The 21,611-nt window shown below is 35.8% G+C and overlaps 1 protein-coding gene across 2 annotated transcripts in view; it reads right to left on the bottom strand.

Annotated features, from left to right (window-relative positions):
• Cad87a (cadherin 87A) overlaps positions 1-21,611 on the bottom strand; it is a 450,687-nt gene that overhangs the window by 33,283 nt on the left and 395,793 nt on the right. For both annotated transcript variants that reach the window (XM_076316271.1, XM_076316272.1), the window contains one exon: positions 1,200-1,457. In XM_076316271.1, the coding sequence (XP_076172386.1) occupies positions 1,200-1,457 (258 nt within the window). The remainder of the gene's footprint in view (positions 1-1,199; positions 1,458-21,611) is intronic.

Below are 21,611 nucleotides of genomic sequence, written 5' to 3'. Positions count from 1 at the left end.
GGGTTTTCAAGGCGGATTATTGAATAACTTTTCGTCGGTGCTGATTATAATTGTATTCGTTGGTAAAAATACACGTCCGAAAGTTCTTGCCACACTTGTTGCAGAAACGATCGAATCGTGTCAAAATTGTGTCAAAGGAAATAAATAAATGCTTTTATATAGAGACAATTTAAATATTATTTATTTTTAATGTTCCAACCCTAGTTGCGCATCCTTTTTAAATATGTAATTATAATATTTTATTAAAAGATACTATTTACCTATTGACAAACATGGATTTAAATTCTACAATAATTTTAAAGGAAATAAATTGTACATCCGGTTTACATTACGTAGAGGGCAGTCAATATCGTTAAACGATATTAACATGATGGTAATATGTAAATGTACGTCCTGAAAAGTTTACACGTTTGAATCAAATTCGTTGTTACTATAACGGAACAATAAAATTATAAATCTAGATGTGCATAAAATTTGAACAACAGTACATTAAAATTTCAAGCAATAGTCTACGGAAACTAAAGTTTGTTTTAACTCCGGTTCAAATTTATTTTAACAATATTCATCAGAACAGTTTAATTCCAAATGTTTAATTACGTGCGAATCGATGTTTCGGAGCACGAGCGCAAGTGGCCGAAAGCTTGTAGAATTTGTAAAACAAATATTATACACAGCAAATTACTTTTGGAGATTAATTATTTGACGAAACGAAATTTAAGAGAAAATCTAGCAAAAGAGGATAAATCATATTTATTTCTATTAAAAATTATCTATTTCTTGGTTAGTAAAATTTTATTCTTTCTTTTATTATGAAAACTACTTCTATCTTATAAGAGCTTCGGAAAATTCACCTGGGAATTGCGATTGAGAAAGGTACTTAGAAGAGACAGTGGATATTTTATAATTACAAGTGCTTTATTGTATTTCTACAATAATTTCACTATTGCCTGCATGAGTATTCATCGAGATATTTAAATAATAATTAACGTAATTCATTACTATCGTGTTTGAGGCATCTATAATAAAAACAATATATATCTTAAAAATTGTTTGAAAGCTTTTGTAAGTCAGGTTTCGGTACCAGCAATTCGACTTTCAATAAGAAGAAATAGTGAGAATAAAGGAAAGTTCGATCTGGAAGTCGACCAGCAATACGTTTCCATGCGATATTAGCGGTCTAACGAGTATTAATGACTCACCTGTGGCTGGGGGACGCAGGTTAGATCTATGATGTCGCCCAACAGGTCAGGGTCCATTACTCTAATACCCGGAAGAATTGTGGAGCCAACTGGAAGGTCCTCCGCGGCTACTGTCTCGTACGGTACGCCCAGAAAGTGCGGAGGATTATCATTTTCGTCGAGAACAATTACGAATGCATCGACACCGACGATGTTCGGTTGCTGACCCTCGGGTACTTCGTCTTCTAACGTAACACGGAAGCGTATTGTCTCATTTTCCTGAAACAGACAAGAAACGTCTAGAGCAGTGCTCGCCAACCTTGAAAGTTATAGTAGCTACTATAAAAATCTCGTAATAATTGGTGCACACATACAAATGTAAATGACAAATAAGAGAAATATGACAAAATGACAGAATTGGAGTTGCGAGCAAGGAATTGCATTAAAATGAAAGAGCTCTACTTCTATAAAATATATGTATTTAAAGAAAGGGCCTTGTTGTTCAAGGACGAGCAAATCTTCCTCCCTTCCCTCCTATGAATTTGTTTAAAATTTTCCACATATGTAGATCTATATATGCGGTTGCTTTTAATCCCCGTTGTTATTTTTTCAAGTGCTATGAAAATCAAAATGAATTAATAACTTTTTATCGTTAGAATTATTTTTATAGCCTTCACTTTGGAAACTATTGGTGTATATTGTAGTGAGTCTGTATCGTAAACGATCGAAATTACCGCACAAATTTATAGTTTAATATTTTGACGATATTATTGTAACGGTGTAAGTAATCTTCAAAGATACACTGTTACAATAGGTATGCATAAAGTTTCAGTGGAATTGTTTTGGAATTTTGATGGTGCAGATGAAAATGATCATTACAGAAAAAGAAATATATAATTTTATTAATTTAAAGAATCTACGGGATATTAATTATGAAATGTATAAAATTTTAAGTATCTTCGATAAATGGAAAAGAAAAATTCACTCTTCTAGCTAAGTTCATCGAATTACTTTCAAACGCATCTTCTCTCGATTTGATTTTCTACTTTTAGAATTTTTTACAGTAAAATATTATAAATAACCAAATATGGGGTAAGTATAGTGTTCAGGTAATACGATTGAAATATATTTTGCTGTAACGAGAAAGTGCTTCAAACCGGAGTAATGTCCACGAATAATCCTAGATGATCAGCATTAATTAGAAGAAAAATAAGAGCAGAGAAAACTCCAAACTGGCGGCTTGTTCCAGAGTAACATCTCGTTTGAGAAGTTTCAAAGTTCAACGAACAGACTTTTTTCACCCGTGCATAAAAAACAGCGTCTTCAAACTTGTCTTGCGTTAAACACTATTTGTGTTTAAGTTTTCGTGGCTCCATAAAGACTTTCCGAAGAAGTCTCCGTCGTGGCCAAGTAAATCGCATTTTCTTTTCTCGGCAGTAGAAAAATATGAGAAATAAAAAGAAAAAGTATGAAAAGGAATCTGTTCTCCTACCATAGAATTTTTGTGGTAAACATCTGTAAGTATATTAATTTGATTTACAAGTACGGGTAATAAAGCGAGTAACTTCTTCAATCTGCGTTCAGAAATATATGCAAATAAAATGGTGAATGTCGGTAATGAAAACGTGTCTCTAATTACTAGAGCAAAGCAAATGTGATTTTATTTAAGAGAATATTATATTCAATGTTTTGATTAGCTATAACGTCTGCAATATAGTATAAATATGAGAAGGTTATAGAATAGGAAAAATAAATTATATAAAAATAAAATAAATTATAGATGACAATTCCATAATACAATGCTAATATTACAATAATGTTGACAAAAGCATTTTTATGACTATCCCAAAAGTTGATTGAACAGCTAGAAAACATTACGAAGAAGGAATTATTAAAATTAGTAAAAGGGTTACTTTGAGTTTGAGTATCATAAAGAGGAGCTTTATATCTAGATATAAATTTCGAATAACGAATACAGAATAAATAACTCTTTATGCGTTACACGTTGAATAAAAATAAATATTTGACTGTCCAAAATGAATAAACATTGCAAATACGATACTACAAATCGTTATAGTACAATGGTTTTATTCGATTAAAATTTTGCCCATCTCTGATCAAAACTTTGAATATAATATTCTTTCAAACAAAATTGCGTTTCTTTTTGCTCTAATGACCAAGTATACGTGATTTCATTATTGACATTATTCGTAAAATGTACGAGAAATCCACATGGTCGCGTTTGACTCTGAAAAATACTAAACACTGAATAATATGTCGTAGAACGTTCTTATCACGTAAGAAAGCTTTGGTCATAAATATCCGTTGGAAAATTATGCCCCGAAAGTATTATCGAAAGCAAATTTACTAAGAACTTAAACGACCTGTTCAAGTTTCAAACTTCCATTCCGCGACCATATAGAGAACGATATCCGCTTGAAGAGTCAAGATCGGTTCGTGAACGATCGATCTCGTAAAAGAGAAGCTACGTAACTCTGGTTTCTCACGTAGGAGCTTGAGCACGTTCGCGACCAAATCCAAAGGCTTCTTTGAGGGACAGTAAAACTTCTGTAGTAACTTCGTACCACCGAACGTGCACCGTACTTCTTCGTGTATGCGTAGCGACCAAGTCAGAACGACAATGGCTTTGGACGAAGTGAATCTCAAGTGACGTCGACCTAATTGTGCACGATCGTACGTGCAAGTACAACATGGAGCAAATAACGCGACGTGGGGAACGAAAATCGATCGAAAAAAATTCCGAACGTAGTTGGATAAATAATCCAACTCTTCTATTTGTAATTATTCGTCGCTACTTGGAGCAGCCTTATCATATTGTGTTTACTTATCGATAAAGTAATACCAATCAACGTAAGTAATCACTTTGTCTTTAAGGTCTGTGTTTACTTATTAATAGAGTAATACCAAACAACGTAAGTAACCATTTGATCTTTAAGGATACTTCAACAGTACCTTTGCCAGGGCGTTCTTCGGTCTATCCAAATTTTTTACGAGTCTTTCAGACCAGGATCTTCAACTTTAACCATAGCTTACAATCGAGTAGATTCGAATTTGGGTTACTAAAGGGTCAGTCTTCAATTTAAAAGGAACGCTTGAATGTTGCGTAGCCACTTTTATGTTGCTTTTGTTTCGCGAACTGGAGTCTTGGGAAATTCAATTTTGTCCTTTGAAGAAAGTTATATTCAGAAAGTTATATTCATTTTACTACTTTCTTCTAGCACGTTTTTTTTTTTGATAGACTTTGTTCCTGCTTTTAAAGTTTTTCTCTAAGAAACGAAGACGCTTTGGTCCTCTGGCAGGACTAATTTCAATCCACTTAGGAACGATTATAAACTGTGGTCAGAGTCGGAGAATATAGTCTTTAAAACTTTTTTATGCAACAATTTGAAATTAATTGAAATCATCCTGCAGTAATATTCAATCGGAGAGTATTAAATATTCTTAACAGTTAACATCTAACAAAGTAGATAACGATATTAATAATGGTGCGGATTTTGAACCGTTAGAAGTTGTTAACCTGTACAAGTTGCAAAATACCAGGTGCTTATTCTTCTTTCATACTTGTGTTAATCGATATTTATCAAAATTGTTTACTAACAAGTATTATGTTTTAACGATTCGAATGTGCCATAGTTTATATTCAATGCGTCATAATCCTTTATTTAGTTTCGTTTTTGGCACACGTTTCACATTCCTGTATTTACGCAAACCTTTCATTCACATTCCTCGTAATCCTTTCAGAGAATTAAATACAAAAATAGCACCTAGAATTTAGATACTGCGTTCGATCGGGTTGTATTAATCGATCAATGGTTCTTTAAACAGTTCTGAATAAATAATTACATCCACGATCTAAAATACATTAGGAAATACCATCGTACAGATTCATAACTATACATTTTCTACATGTATACAAAATGCGTACTCGTGTACACATGTACAATAGATTGCAAAATTATCGATTCGAAAATATTACGTATACGTATGTTAACACCAGGTCTCAAAGGATTAACCTAATTCTTCGCTAATTCCACAACGATAACAATGCATTAACAATACGTTAATGCATCACTTTTCGAACGATCATTAGCAAAAACCGTGATTTTTCGGTTTCGTATTTGTTAGATTAAAAACATTTCGAATAGAAGCTCTTTAATTATGCATATTTAAATGCGATACCGCGCACCGTGAGCTCTTATGGCTGCGAAACGTCCAACGTAATAAATTTTTACATTAGTCTCAGTTCCATTTACAGATTCCATTAACGTAGATCCGCTAAAATGAGTGCAATTCATTTTTTCGCGAGGAAACTGACGCATCGTTTTGCTCGTATCTCTCTTCGCTGTTTAAACAAACCAAAATTTATACAAACGAGAGGAAAAAAAAACGGAGGTGGCGGGAAAGGGGGAAATTCGGTTGTTTCTCGTTTCCAACCCCAGAACGGAACAGGAAGCGAAGAGAGACAGACCGTGCAATTCAACATAACGACTGCAATTTACTACGAGGTCAAGGATCCAAATACGCGGTACGGTCTTATCATGCGTGTCACGGTGCTGGACAACCCCGCCTCTCATAATACACGAACAATTCGCGACCACGGTAATTTTGACTCGACGAACCAGAAGAATTTCCGGTAATTGTGGATAAAGGGACACACCTCACCGATTTTTTATGAAATTTAAATATAATATAAAAATTAAACTTACACGACAACTTCCTTCTGTTCGTATTAATCGTCGCTCGGTTTTAGTTCTCGAGATTTTTCCAAAGAGTTGTCGATGTAGAATACTATTAGAAAATAGTATTTTAAAGAAATGTCACTATTAAAATTAACTCTGGCTGTACCTACCGTCTATTGCAGTATACCGCGCGGGAGAGATGCATTTGTCAAAAAGTTCAAGATCGTATGAGATCGGTGTTGATCGGGGGTATCTTACTATATTCTCTGGTCGGGTAGATTAGAGTGTCTAAGTTCACTCATTATAAGTACTTTAGTAATTTAGTATAAGTAACTTTTGTAATTTTAATCTTCTATTAGAATTTTTATTTTTACATTAAAGTGTAATTTGTTCAAATTTTCTTCTCCATGTGTGGAAAATAATGATAATAATAACAATAACTATAACAATAATTATTATTAAATGCTAAAAAAGTTACTAATTTTTAAAAACAGTCAGTCATAGCTGGTCCATTTTGTACATTTTGATTGTCGGTTGTCGCGATGTGTTTACGAAAACTAGACGAGCGCCAGTCCTTCGTTTATGCACACGCTGCCATGAATATGCAGGTAATAGGTAGAATTTATTATGTAGTAGCAGCAGTTTTTCGTGAAAATTTTGAAATGAAAGATCGAGCGAGAGCTATGCATTATACAGTGGCTCAAAAAAGTATTCGTACGGTTTATTAAAAGAAAATTCTTTTTACCTATAAGACTGATTTTGTACAGTATAATAGTGCATATATAGAAAAATACTTTTCTCCACAGGAGATTTCCTTAAGTAGATGAAATCAGGTCTCGAAGATTTTAATATCTTTTTTACTTTTTCTATGCAATTTTTCTTGAGACTTTTTTTGCAATAGAACGATAGAGCACTAAAACCTGAACATTTCTCACACGAAAAGTTTTACTCCATTTTACACTATTACAAAGTTGTATTTAAAAAATCGAAGAGAAAGTGGCACTGTAAATGCTGGTTTCGGTCGATTCTTGCAACGACTTTCATTTTCTTTATCGCTTCGTAATCGTACGAGATACAACAAATGTGTCCTTACAAAAAATGTTCAGTTCTTAATGCTTCATCGTTCCACTGTGAAAAAAATCCCCTCGAAGAAATTAAATATTAAAAAAAAGCAAGAAATGTTGAGTTTTCAGGTCTTGATTTTATCCTCTCGAGGACATTTTTCGTCGACAAAGAAATTATGTCACATGGGGCCCAGTGTGCTTTACACGTGCACGGACTTTCTTGTATTTTATGGGAATTTCCTCGTTTCGAGCCACTGTAAGTTGTTCAAAATCTTCGTCCCGATAGCATATTTAAATTTTGTCACAATCGGTGTACACCTTTTATGTACAATTACTGAACTTCCTTTTCCGTCTGGGTACACAACCACGTTTCGTTGTGTTTCTTCGCAAGTGTACGTGTGTACTCAGTGGTCGTGTCTGGGGCCAACCTCGGAGGGTTTCCTACTTCTCGCCGGAAGTGGTACAGTCACGCGACTCTTTTCCATTCCTCTCCGTCACACTTCTCCGTTCCTTTTCCCTTTGGACCCCTTCCCTTCTCCTATTCCAGCTCCTATTCCTCCTCTATCCGTCTCTTGCGATCCTTTCCGTTTCACATTCTCCAACGTTCCCTTTTTCCTCTTTGATTCTCATCGATCCTCTTTTCTCCTTCGCAGGATTGTCCCGTCTTCCTCCCGCCGGGTCTTTCCCTTGTCTCGTGTATTCTCTCTTTCCTGTTACCTCTTTCCAGAGGTCCTCCTCGCGATTCCAGATAATTCTCGTCTCATTTCAGAGTTTTCTGTCGGCTGCAGACGCAGAAACGGAACGGCGCGTAGCCCCTTTCGCAGGACACAATGCAGAGGCTACGTTCTCGGTTCGGTTCGTTCCCGGTTTAGGGACGCGGACAGCGTCCCACCACCTTCACGGCCATCGTGTATCGCGGGTACGTGGACTGAATCGCGATCTCGCGGACAAAAGCTCGACGGGCCGTGCTTTGCTCGTTTTTGCGCTTTTATTTCGACGGCACGGTCACGATACGAGCAGCCCGTGTACGAGCAGCGAACAGTCTCCACGATCGGCCGACTTCTGCTACGATGGAGTTTATCGGCACTGTCGCGACGAGGCGTTGGTCGTGCACGACGAAATTTCGGCGAATTGCACCGTGATATCGGCCGATTATTACACCGGTACCCGATGTCTGTACTAACAAGAAGATCAAGCTGCATCAATCACCTGACGGTATACTTTTCGTTCCGGCCGCGTCAGACGTATAATTGAAAAAATTATATTCTTCTATCGATAAGTTTTGAAGATCATAAAAGAGTGTACTTGAATATTATTTAACGAAAAACAATTTTAACGAGTATTATTAAAACAGGGTACACATAAAAATGGTCGTTCTTTGCAGGTGCCACAGAATTTTGTAACTTGTTTTTTCAACTTTCTGGCTATATCTCGTCCAAATGCTACATTTTCTTCGTAGCATTTTTTACAATATCTTCAAACGTTAGACACTCTTCAAGTTTTTCGTTGCAGTTTATGACGAGATAGTTGAGGTATATTTATATTTCACAATACGTAGTACGGGTTGCGATAAATATATTCAACGAATACATCTGAAGTATTAAATGCAGTTCTATCGCAAGCTTAAACAGATCTTTGGCCACCAGCCGGCAGCATATCGGTGAAGTCGGTTACCGCGGCCTAAACGGAAAGGAAGATAAAACAGGCACGGCGCTTAACGTGTTAAAAAAAAAGAATTAAAAACGAATAAAAAAAATACATTTCAGTCGTGACTGAAAACAAAACAAAAATAAATGTAAAAACTATTGATTATCCGATGTCAAATAAATGTATAAATAAAGGCACAATTTATGTGCAAAAAATAAAATTATTTCAATCAAGAACTAATGAATTTGAATAAATGAGAAGAAAAAATATATTAAAAAATGCTAAAACTCGACACCTTACCGCTCAACTTAGAAAGTACTATAACTATTCTGTAATTATGCACAATGATGAAACTTTAACGATAAATAATTAGAAAACTGGATAAACTCTTATAAGTAATCTAAGTAAATGTACAAGTGTCATCTAGATTAGTGCAACGAAAGTCTTGCGTTTATCTTGTAAGTTAATATACTCGGTCGAGCAGGTCTTTTATTTTTACAAAAAATTTTCCCGCACTCGGTAACCACAGTTCGGTTAATCACCGTGTTCTTCGACATCCGTTTCGACGTTCCTATTGGTTATCATTAATAAGTAAATGGGAAACGCAACGAGGTTTCGATAGTGTTGTGTTTCGTAATGTTGCTCCGCTACCGTGATCCATCTATACAGGAACGACACGTTGCGGCTTCCATCATCAGCTTATCGAGAACCGTCATCACCGGATCACGTAATTAATGGCAACTATAATGAGAACGTCATGGTTCATCGGCGAATTTCCCATCAATGTATCGAACGCCATGCAAAGGGAATTATATACGGTTCGGGCAAATGCCAACCACGTTTGTGAATATTTTTCGTCCCTCACCAACGGCGATCTCATCAATACGATTGCGTAGGTGCATGCGCAGAGAATCTATAAATTGTCCTGTAAACGTGGAACGGTTATTTGCGTTGTGAAATGGTTACGGTTACGGTTACGGTTACGATTACGCAAGCGGTGCCATACATTGGCACGTTTGGCTATTATTAATACATTATACCCGGCTTTATAATTAAATATCGTTTGCTCCGGAATTTGTTTACTTTTGACCTTACACAAATATCGTAGTCGAGAACCATTCGGACGAAGACAATGCCTGAACTGGCAATACGCGCACAAAACGTTAATTTAATTTTTACAACGTTCGCCCTGAACAGGCTAAGTAATTTACTTTTTTTTAAAACACTCATCTTATTGATCTTAACGGACCACTTGAAATTTTCCTTAAATCAAATATACATATATTATCGTTTTGTTTCGAATTGGTTATTTAAACGATTCACTGGTACTTTTTCGAATGTTCTGCGAATACTTGGTGTTCCGTGTTGTCCAGGTTATCGAAGAAAAGTGTCGAATAAGGAGAATATAAATATTCAGGATGTAGCGAGTAATGTAAACATCGCTGTAAAAGTAAGCCCTGAATACAAAAATAGCTAGAGCATGTACATGTATATATGTAGTTTAATAAAAAATATTGAGTTGTAAAGAATAATTATCTCGTTTTTTCGGCTTAGTGGCGTGTTATCGTTTTTTTGACTCTTTGTAAACATTCTCACACACACACACACATTTCTTACACGTCGCTTGGCAGGTGATACTTCCGCAGCCATTTAAAATAAATATTTTTCGCTATTCGTGGGTTCTAATATCTTTTGTATAATTATAAACTCGTTGGATACATTATGATCTTTTTTGAGCGCATTCCGACTAATCAACGTTCTTTGTGTAATCGGCTCTCATCGTCGTTGATTACTCGTTTGGGAATAATTTCATTTGTATCGCGTATCAGCAGCATTTTTCGATTTGTCCACGTTGCATCTAAATATCGAGCTTGTTGACCATCCCAAGTTCAACGTAGATGCAACTCATGACTGATGGAATGGCGGTCACTATCGATAGTTTTGATTTTGTACGTATCTGTAGTGACAGGTTGACGTGAAATGGATATTTGATATTAAGATTTTTCTTTACGAAAATAAAGAACCATTTTTTTATATGTATTGTCTACAGCATCGGTTCTATATACGGCGTAAATTTCTTGATAATTTAGTAACCCGTTTTTGCCTTATACTTGGAGTATTTTACAATTAATTCCTACAAGGAAATTATAAACAAAAGCGTTGGCGTTAACAATTAATATGGGTGTAACCTTAAAAGTTACAGTTGTATGTAATATATTGATATTGATTTAAGTTACATAATAAATCTGCTCGCCAGATTTAACGGAGTGAACCATTCTTTAATCGAGAAAAATGGGTTGGATGGATTAAGTTAGCAGCCAGAGGGTTTTTGTGACACGATAGTTGTTTTATGTGGCGTTGGCTAAATTGTGATATTTCTTGCTTAACTAGGGGCATTGATAGATCTCGATGAATTATTTTGTTTGAAACGTTCCACGGATCGTTACATATGTTTCGCAGAGTGACAGATTGGAATCTTCGTAATATTTCAATGTTTGAATTGCTGGCTGCACTCCATAAATGTGTGCCATAAGTCCAGATTGGTTTAAGGATAACTTTATATATAATTTGCTTTCAAGCATCAGCGTTTGCCTATCATCCAGTATAGTTCTTTTACCTTCAGTTTCAGCTGTTTACATTTAGTTTTTATGTGTTTTTCCCACGTTAGCCTTCTGTTAAGTATCAGTCCTAAATACTCTGCAGAATCATTTCAAGGAATATCGATGTTATTTAATTTAACCGGTGAGTATGAATTTTTGCGTAGGGTGTAAACGATATGATTTGATTCAGATCCATTCACTTGGATGTTTCATTTAGTAAGCCAAATTATAATATTATTTAGGTGATTTTGCAGGTTTCTGGAAACTTGAGCGGGGTCTTTACGAGAGGTCAGCATTACTGTATCGTCTACGAACATGGCTGTTACTACATTTTGTGAAATTGGGACGTTTACAGTGTATAACAAATATAAAATAGGTCCAAGTATACTTCCTTGTGGCATGCCTGAGTGAATTTCATATTCAGAAGTAGGTATGTCTTGAAACTTAATTTTGAATTTTCTGTTGATTAGATATGATTGGAGAATATGATAAGAAGTATGTGGGAGCGAATTCTTTAATTTATAAAAAAGACCAATATGTCAGATATTGCTTGTTTGATATCAAGCAACCCGGCTGAATCATATCTTTTTTCTTCCGAGTCTTGTCTTGTGTAGTCAATTAGCCTGTGGAATTGTTGCAAGGCTGTATGCTTGTTTCTAAAGCCGAATTGGTGTTCTGATTTCAGATAATTTAGAAGTAATTTTTCGAATAGTTTTGATAATGTTGATAGGACATTAATAGGACGGTACGAGGATATTTCGTGTTCGAGCTTGCCGGGTTTGCTTACAAATTTTCCATTGTATAGAGAAGTAACCAAGTTGCATTATTACATTAAATGTAGAACTTGACAGGGAAAGACATTTCTTTGGTAGATCTTTAACCATCTTGCCAGTGATGAGGTCATGAACAGGAGCTTTTGTTGACTTCAGGTTGATGTTCATTGATCTGATTTGATGATACATAAACGGTTTGGCGTCACAAATCGTAAATGCAGGATATAGAAAAAGCAGAAAATGATAAAAATTACACAAAAGATGCTATAACCGAGTACTTACTGTAATATTAAAATAAAATGAAATATTTCCTAGAGAATTGAGCTTTTGGTGTCCCCACATGTTTTAAAAATAATGTAACCGTCTTTTTGCGTAAATCGATTCTTTAGCATTTATTTTCACGATAGGTATCGAGATAGGTCATTGAAAACTCAGAACTCGAGGTGAAAGAATAATTGTACTTTGCAATAGCACAGATATTTTTGGACAAAAAGTTGTATCGTATAATAATACAGTTAAACTACACTAAATACTTTTCTACGATTTCATCGTATTTTCGCTTAAAACGAAGTTATAGACTAGATTCAATTACCAGAATGTAATTAAACGTAATCGAAAAGCGATGTTTTGTTATCAAATTGAGAAAATGGGACGAACATACAACCTAGTATGTGTAACAGGAATGGATCATTTACAAAGAGAATTTTTGTTTAGGGTTTAACGTTACGTTTCCATTGAACGACATCCACTTACGAACTACTTTCTGAATAGTAATTAGCACATATATTCCCAAAGTACCCAGACAGTTGAATTACAAAGATTACCCTATATCGAGAAGTATTAAATCAGTCCGAGTGTCTTCTTTTTTGTTCGCTAACTTCAATGAATAACAAATAAACGATTGGATGTATTTTTATCGAAGATGTTGTTCAACTGTTGCTAACATATCTTCACCGATGCAAAACAAATCATTTCTGCAGATATCGTGCAAATAGGTCATCGACGAAACATTCATCGCTTCTGGGTCGTTCTGTTTTCTTCTAGACCGTTGTGTAGTTCGTAATGATAAACGGCAGTTTTTTCATTTATGTCCTAATTGGGTCGAAACCGTGTTATCTCGTTTCGTATTATGTAGGTCGAGAGCTTCATCCACCTACTTTTTTCAAGTGGCTTGAATAATACGAACAATTTTTCTTCGGTAACTGGCCTGGTTTAGGCCAACAAGCAAATTTGGTATGGGATGGTAGGTCATGCACGAGGAAAATACTCATTATCATATTTTTCGGCATTGCAACATTGTATTTAATCGTTTGACGTTTGCTGTATTGTTCAGTGTCGGCTACAACATTCTCCGGGTGATCGACAAAATTTTTCTCTGGATGACTGAAATGAATTTATTCCTCTGCTGTAAAAGTAAATGCAGATTACAAAAAGAAGAAAAGTTTCGAACAAACGCGCGTACAACTTTATACTTTTTTCGAATTACATCTGTTACAAATGTTGTTAATTATCTCATGCGTGACGCGTGATCTTGATGGTCATTCGCTAAGCTTTGGTTCCAAAAGGGACACAATTCGATGTAAATTGAGTTTTTGTGTATATGGATCTGATCTGATATCGATATCTTTTTCATTTACTTTTTAATACAACGTTTTTATAATAACACGCACAACGATTAAACTGCAATAATGTTTATTTAGTATTCATAGAAACGTGTGCCCTGGCAGTGTCTCATATTGAAGTGATTATCGAAGACTAGTAAACTATGTTGCGTTATTAGCCGAAGTTGCTGATTGTTAAATGAAGAGCTTGGAACACCTAGTAGCTACTGTAACGCGAACGACAAATATTTTTAAAGTTAGCTGAAACAAAATTATTTGTGGCTAAGTAACCGCCCAACTTTTATAAACGATCCTCGAGCGAATTTTGATCTAGGATATGAAATATTTTTACTGCGTGAAAAAATATGTCCATAGATATAAAGTTTGGTAACTCTTACCATGTAATATATTTACTACTAGATTTTGTTCGACCACATTTTCAGTCTTCATTCACTTCAGTTAACCGATAAGAAAAACCTGATGAGAAATCTCACGGTTCATAAACCGCGCACTAAACTACGTTCTTTGGAGTCTTATCTACCCTCCAAACCCTTGGAATTATTTGACACGATGCTTGAAAAGGCTTATCGTAAATAGATACAAAAGACGACGTCGATCGGTGTAGTTCCGAAAGTGCACACTAGTGCACACACTTGACGACGATCGATGAACAGCGAGTGTGTAAGAGTGCACTATAAATAATAAATGATGTTCTTTCAAAATGTATTTTATTATTAAGGACTTTAAGAATTATATTTCTTATAAGGAATCTAAGAAAGATAGAAAAAATTATTCTTATATAATGTTGATATCGAACGGACTTGATATTATATTTTGAAGAATTAACTTTCTTTTAGATTATTTGAAATTACTGAAAGCATTTCAAATGGATACAGATTATTGTCTCATTTTTATTTTAACATTGTCAGTCATGAAAAATGCGTTCGAATGTCATCTTGTCACCTGTTCCACTTGAATCGTCGTACTTTTGAAAAGTTAGAAATAAAAGTAAGAAATAGTACAAAATGTATTATTTTACGATACCATGAAAAAGTACATGTTTGATTTTGAACGAAATATGTATAATACTACGTAAACGAACAGTATTATAACTGTAAGTAATATAATCCTTTTAACTTGTGGAAATGATTCAGGAATATAAAAGTTTTCATTAACCTGAAAGAGTAGAGTTTGTGGACAAATATGTATATTAGAACGTCAAATTGAATGCTAGAATAAATACATATAACACTGTACTTTGGAAGAATCTCTAACGCGTAATGGGGTAGAGATAACGCTGGACAAAGCGAAAATAGTAATTGTATAATTCAACGTAACTTTGTAATTCTATGATTCGAGGGATTAGAATAGCTACGATACTGAAATCGTTGGTAATCACCGGTTCGGTTACAGCTTATGTAAATTTACATTAATTAGTCTCTAAGTTGAAATATATTGTAAATTTAACGTGGATACTTGGAAAATATCGTACATAGTCGAAACATTAACGATTTCTGGTAATTTACACAACGTGTTTATTTAACGTATATAGATTTATAGACGAGACATCAGTTTTTAATTTTTGTTCTTTTAACACTTTTACGTTCTAGTTGTGCCGAGTTTTATCACGATCGAGGTATTCTCCTCGTTTTCCAGTCAAGCTTTTCACGCTCGTACTTTCAATTCCTCGAACGTGTAAATAGTAGTTGAAGATGCGTACTCGAAACCGTGAAACAATAGACGATCCGTTACAAAGCTCAGGTCGAACTTTTATATCGCAGTGACCCCGATAACTGAGATTAACGATCCTTTTTTCCTCGTTGGTGCCCAGCCAAGTCGTGGCGACGTTAATTATTTAGAACACCCAGGACGTTGTAAAATTATTTGTAAATGGAGACTACTTATAAAATCTAGAAAGATAAGCACGGTAATTTCTTCTTTCGAGTGGTCATTTTTATGGCGGATTCGAGCAACGAATTCATCCCTTATTGGCCTCAGCTCGGGATTAAAAACGCTATCTATCCCGATTTTGTCACTTGAAAGCAGATTTTTAGTTAAATGATTATTGATCGATTAATTTAGATTTTATTCTTCGAGTTATAACGTTCAGCAAACACCGTGAGATGATCTTTTAGATTTTGCTGGATCTATAAATTTATTTGTATACGAAAAACGTTGTCATAAAATATACCAGCCCAGATATAGATACCTAATATCCGGTATTATACCAGATAAGCTTCATGAATTTATGACATTACGGATATTGTTTTTGGTAACGGAATCGCGAAGATCTCACGACACCAGTTGCATTTTAATTTACCAGTTGCATTATGATATATCTTTTCTCTTCATATCCTTTTGTCGGATTGACCTGTGATACCAATCGTCGAATAAGAATGAAATAATATTAATTATTTGTTAGAAACCTTCCAGTAGTTCTTCCTTTCGACTATATACTCGATCCTTGGTTGCCCCGTATGTATGGAACTCGTGTTTTTAATTTCATTACACAATGAGAGATCTACAGAAATACAAAAGCATCCAGTCGTATTTTTACATTACGAATAGCTTTAATTGTAAAAGAATAATATATTACGAGGTCGCGACGAGTGGGAAAAGACTCGAGATTGAAGCAAATAGATCAAGATTAAATCTTTAGCAGACAGTGATTAGCAGTATCGAAGTAAGAAGTATAATTCGTGCAACAGATGATAATTTATCGCGACTTCGAATCAGAGATCTGAACGAACAGCGGACAGAGCTAACAATTGTTTTTCACGTATTCAGCTCTCCCTTGGTTGATTTCGCTTTGTTTATAAATCATAGACGAAACCAATTTGGTACTCTTTTGCATTTACGTCGCGGAAAGATGAAAATTTATGAATCCTTTATGCCGTCAAGTTGCTGTTTTTTCATTACATTCCGGCGTAGTCGCGAAACAGTGTCCACCCTGTTCATCAACACGAGGGATCGGTTTTCATTGTTTAGCACCGGGGCGCAATATTGGATAGCTTTGTGGTAAAATTATTTAACGCTTGCCTGGTTCTATCCTCGCCCAATGTAAACAATACTTGACGATTCCCACTGCAATCTAGTGGACAAAGGGCGGCTGACTCTTGGTGCGCTTTTATTGCGAGTTTGGTGGGCAATAGACCATTGGCTATGAACGAACCACCTCACTTTCTGCTTCTCTTTTGACTTTGTACGATACGCCTCGGCAAACGAACAACAGCGTTATTTAACACGGATGTCGGGTAATTGCGTATACAGATTTCCAGAGAAAACACAAAGCGTGGAAATATTTTAGGATTCTCTGCCATTGAAAACGTAACTTTCCTTTGATCTATACGAGCTAAACATCAGTAGCTGCTGAAATTACTTAAACAAAAGTATGAGGCTAATAAGCTACGAAATTGTCGCTGCGACAGCAGTCGTAAAATCCGTAGTCCAATAACACAGGGGATCTGAACCGTAAAAGAACCTAAGAACCACCTCCGGTTCTTTGTTGGAACAGACGACGGAAGAGAGTTATCCATAAACAATAGAATCCAATGTCAACGTATAACGTGATAATAGAACCGAAGGGGAGTGAATGTTAACAGTTTTCAGTGCCGAACAAAAATTTTATCTAAGCAAAAAATATCGAGTCAAGTTGACGGAGTTTGGTAAGGTTTCAGGGAAAAAAGTGTAAAAATTTTGTAAGAAATGATAATTTCAAAATTCAGGAAGTAACGTATTAGAAAATAAAGGGAGAACAAATTAATAACGAATGTATTTTAATATTTTTTGACAATCGTACCGATAATGTTTGTTTGAAATTATTAGGAAAAATCGAAAAGTCGGTTACCTTTTATAAAGAGTATTTACAAATAAGGAACGTTATAATTTGGCTATAGCTCATAAATTGTGTGAAACATTATTTATAATAACATAATTATTTATAAAATGTCAGTTCCCGTCAATAAAAAGTATATCGCTCAATCTTGAATACGTAAGTTCGAATCCCATACATTCATTGTACTTGTTCAATTTCTATACTTTATTTATTCGTAGGTATTCTGTTAAACTGTGGTCGAAATGTCGAATACTACGTGAAAATCCATTTTTTATACATATTCCTACGTATTGAATAAAATCAAGTAAGCGCAATCAATGTTGCTGTCAATAAACGCGTACGGGCTCCCGTGTTTTTATCGGGGCTGGGAAAAATCAATTTGAGACGTCCCGTCGTTTCGATCCGTTCTTAACGAGAGGTGAAAAAAAAAAATTCTCGGTTTTGCATAGAGGCGGACGAACAATTAACTATCGATGGCCAATTACTTTCAGGCCGCGGGACACGGACCAACGTAATTGCGTTAGCTTCCGGATTTACATGGAAAAATCACGAGCACGGGAAAAGAAAGATACAAGAAGGAGATATATTTTCGAGCAATCGTGGAAGTTTACGAGCGTCGTTGGTCCACGGTTCGTTTAACGAGGCAGAACCGATAGAACAAGATCCAATCGCCTTCAGTTGCCGATTCGCGGCCCGATTCTCGCTTTGCCGACAAATACAGAAGCCGATCGAGCATCCGCTTCGACGAGTCCCGAATTTTGACCCTTGATCTCCTCGGTTCGTCGCTCTCTTCCATCTTCCAACTCCGTCTCGCGTTCCGAGTTCGCGTCCATTGAAATTCGCTTTCGGTTCCGGAATTAGTTGAAAAGTCGCGGGAGGGAGGGCCAATCGTCAAAAATGAATCGAAAATTAAAAAGAAAAAAGAATTAGCGTCTCTTCACCTTTTACAAAATGCGACCCAGAGTGAACAGCAGTCCGTAAAATTGTAAATGGCAAATACGAAGAGATGAAACAATGATACTGCTTGTATTATTTGAAACAAAGTATACCGATTATTTTAATCGACGAGATACGTAATATCGGTAACCTTAAAATTTGTATTCAATTTAAATGTAATTTAGATTTTCAATTAGTTTTGACTCCGCCACCGCGATGGATTGAAAAGTACCGTTCGAAACATTAACCTTAGAAAGATCTAAAAACAAAAAAGAAGAGAGAGAGCTACGATCGAAACGTGCCTGAAATGGGAAAACCGATCCATATTCTTTCCCTGTTCGCCATTCTCATTTATACGAACCTGACTGCCCCACCCCTCTCGGGCTAGGTCTGCATAAACGTGATGAAATTTATGGCCAAAATGCATCGAATCGTTCCGGAAACAAAGACGAGGAAAGCCGCTCCCACCGCGGCCAAATTCTCCAGAACGATAATTAATTATACCTGTTCGTCGTTTTTGGACTGCACTACCCAGATGGACTTCGCAGCCGTCCCCGTCACTCTGTGCCCGAGAAATTCGTGATTTATTTCCTACCCGCGAACAGCTCCCTTTCTCTCTTTTCGCCCATATTGTTCCTCGATCGCGCGAGTAACGACCAGCCCCGCGTAATCGTTTTAGTATCCGGGTTCCGATGATTCGTTCGCGAGGGCGTCCTTCGGCCAGACATTTTGACGAGAATTAATCAATCCCGTCGTTTCAAAACGGGCCTTGGCGGAAATCAACGAAACCTCTTTCGTACTGTTATACCAAACCGTAATCATGCTACGATACCTACCGCGTTGCATTCTTAGGATTAATCTCTGTTCCCATGCGAGCCAATTCATAGAAGTCAGATAACGTAAGTCAGCCAAAACACTTCTTAGACCAGCCTACGTGACTCCCTGTGGGAACCTCATGCTGGGATCGAATTCTTTCTTTGTGATCGAACGATACAAAGACCCGTCGAAGACCACGAGGGTCACTCTTCTAAGTCATGTCCAAGTGCTAAGTACGTCCGTGAAATTCTTGTCAGTCGGTCTATTTTAATAAAACCTCAGTAAAGTGCCAAGGGATCGTTGAATTCTACACGAGTGTTCCTTCAACCCTTCCCTCCTGCATAAGAGTACGCAGCCGCTTCAAATTTGTTCACATTCGTGGATGTATTAGGTCATCCAAAAATTTCGTGCCCCTTTTCACGCTGAAGAACAAGCGAATATTTTGAACTTATAATCATTATATACGAAAATACATAATCTTCTTTTCTTTCTACCACTTCTTTCCATTTTGTAGGTAAAGTTGTCATTCCATCGGTGTAAAACTTCTTGGGGGTTTTCTTTTTATTAAAAAATATGAGTTTTATTAACCCTTTCCACTCGAGAGGCGATCCTCGATCGCCATTTAATTCGATGTACTTTCTCCAATTTGGAAAATCATCGTGGTTTGGAATTGGAATTAAAGTTCAATCACTACTTTCTTGTAAGATGTAAACATATGTATACGAAATGTTGAAATGAAAGTGTTCCGTTTTAAATTAATTACACGATTTGAAGGATTTCATCGAGGTGCTGGTTTCTGGTAGCGGAAAAGCTTCGAGTGCAAAGGATTAACTTTTTGCTCGCTGAAAAGTGTTGCAATTCTTGAGAAAAGTGATAATTGGATGGCGCAATATCTGGAGAGACTTGTATAGCAACGAGTAACGAAAATGAATTTTTAGATCCGTCATGATCTTTTCTTTGTCGTTCTTAAAATTTTCAAACTCAGATGTTACGCACTCGAAGGTCGTCTTTAGACTGTCCTCGAATAGTTCTGGAAGTAGAATGTGCATCCTATCGTTATTAGTTTGGAGAACATGTCACGAAGGATGTTTATGTTACGCAACACGAACATCTCGGATGACTTAGTAACATTAGGTCGTGTAAGAAGTTCGTTTGCATTTCTTTACAAGAATATTAAATGATGACAATATTATATAGAACCTACATAAATCGATTTTAATGAAATTGGAAGTGGAAAGGATGAAAAGGTCCATTTTCCTTTAAATGTCGTCATTTTTACAATTTTTCGAATTTTTAAAATTATGTATGTTAATGATAGAGTTAATAATATTGCTCAAGTTTGGATTTTTAAATATTGTTGAAACTGAAATCACCAAGGTTATGATATCGTGCGCGTCGCTGATAAGATCAGTGTCATTTTATTTGCTCAAAGCTTACTATATAGTTTATTTGTAGTGAAACATTTATTTTAACCAAGTGCATAATATCGTTATAAAAATATATAACTATGGATAGTTATTTCTTTCTCGTTGATTTTTGCATACAAATATATATATATTTTGTATGTTACGATTCGTTCAAAATAATCTGCTTTATATAATATATGGGCGAAGTTTGTTAACTATGGTGGACAGGAGGAGTAAAGATAGAATCTTTGTGTTTCAAAACTTTGCAGTTTGCAAAATCAATTTATTTGTCAACATACTGCTAAAAATTGTATTGTTTTCTGTACAGATGATTGAAATTTGTTACATCTAAGAATTATCATTTAGGTCGAATGTTGATGCATTTAATAAAAAAATTCTTCGTAACGCCGATAAATCTTACAATTATGCTCGCAAGATCGATACCATTGAGTTAATTTAAAATATTGACAAGCAAAAATTACTATCGATTTGATTTATCGGATGACATGTTGATAAGACCAAGTACATTTATTAACCGTACAGGTAACCATAACAAGCTGTGGTTCTATGGTTGCCGGTATATCCAAAAAAGATTCTTCAAATCGAGTTAATTAAACGCAGGATTTCTACGGGTGTTTTTAACATTTAACATTATCCGATTTTCCCAAGGTATATTTGAGTTTCTGGTGTGCTACCAGTTTCTACGTCTACGTGGTGTTCGTGTAAAATGCAAAAACGTGGAATTTCTTCTTCCCTCTCGTCATAAACCTTCTTCCGTTTCTGAATCCGTGTCTATCCAGTGGGCAGCCATTCGCGTAATACGCAAAAATGAACGTGTGGTCGACGAAACGTTATACTGTCAACTAAATCCTCATAAGATAAGAAAGAGAGGCAATATTATTGTTGAAGCGGCGATAAAGCTTCGTTAAACTGTCGTGGAAACCAACGTTGGTACTGAGCAGTATGTTGCGTGTAGAATTATGATGAACGTGCGTGGCAATCGTGTTGCTTTAAATTGTACGGGAAGAATTTATGTTCAGGTTACGTGTAAATCA

The sequence above is a fragment of the Ptiloglossa arizonensis genome, chromosome 7 (genome assembly GCF_051014685.1).
Source record: "Ptiloglossa arizonensis isolate GNS036 chromosome 7, iyPtiAriz1_principal, whole genome shotgun sequence".
In the NCBI taxonomy this organism is placed as follows: domain Eukaryota; kingdom Metazoa; phylum Arthropoda; class Insecta; order Hymenoptera; family Colletidae; genus Ptiloglossa; species Ptiloglossa arizonensis.
This window is presented reverse-complemented; position numbering and strand designations above follow the sequence as displayed.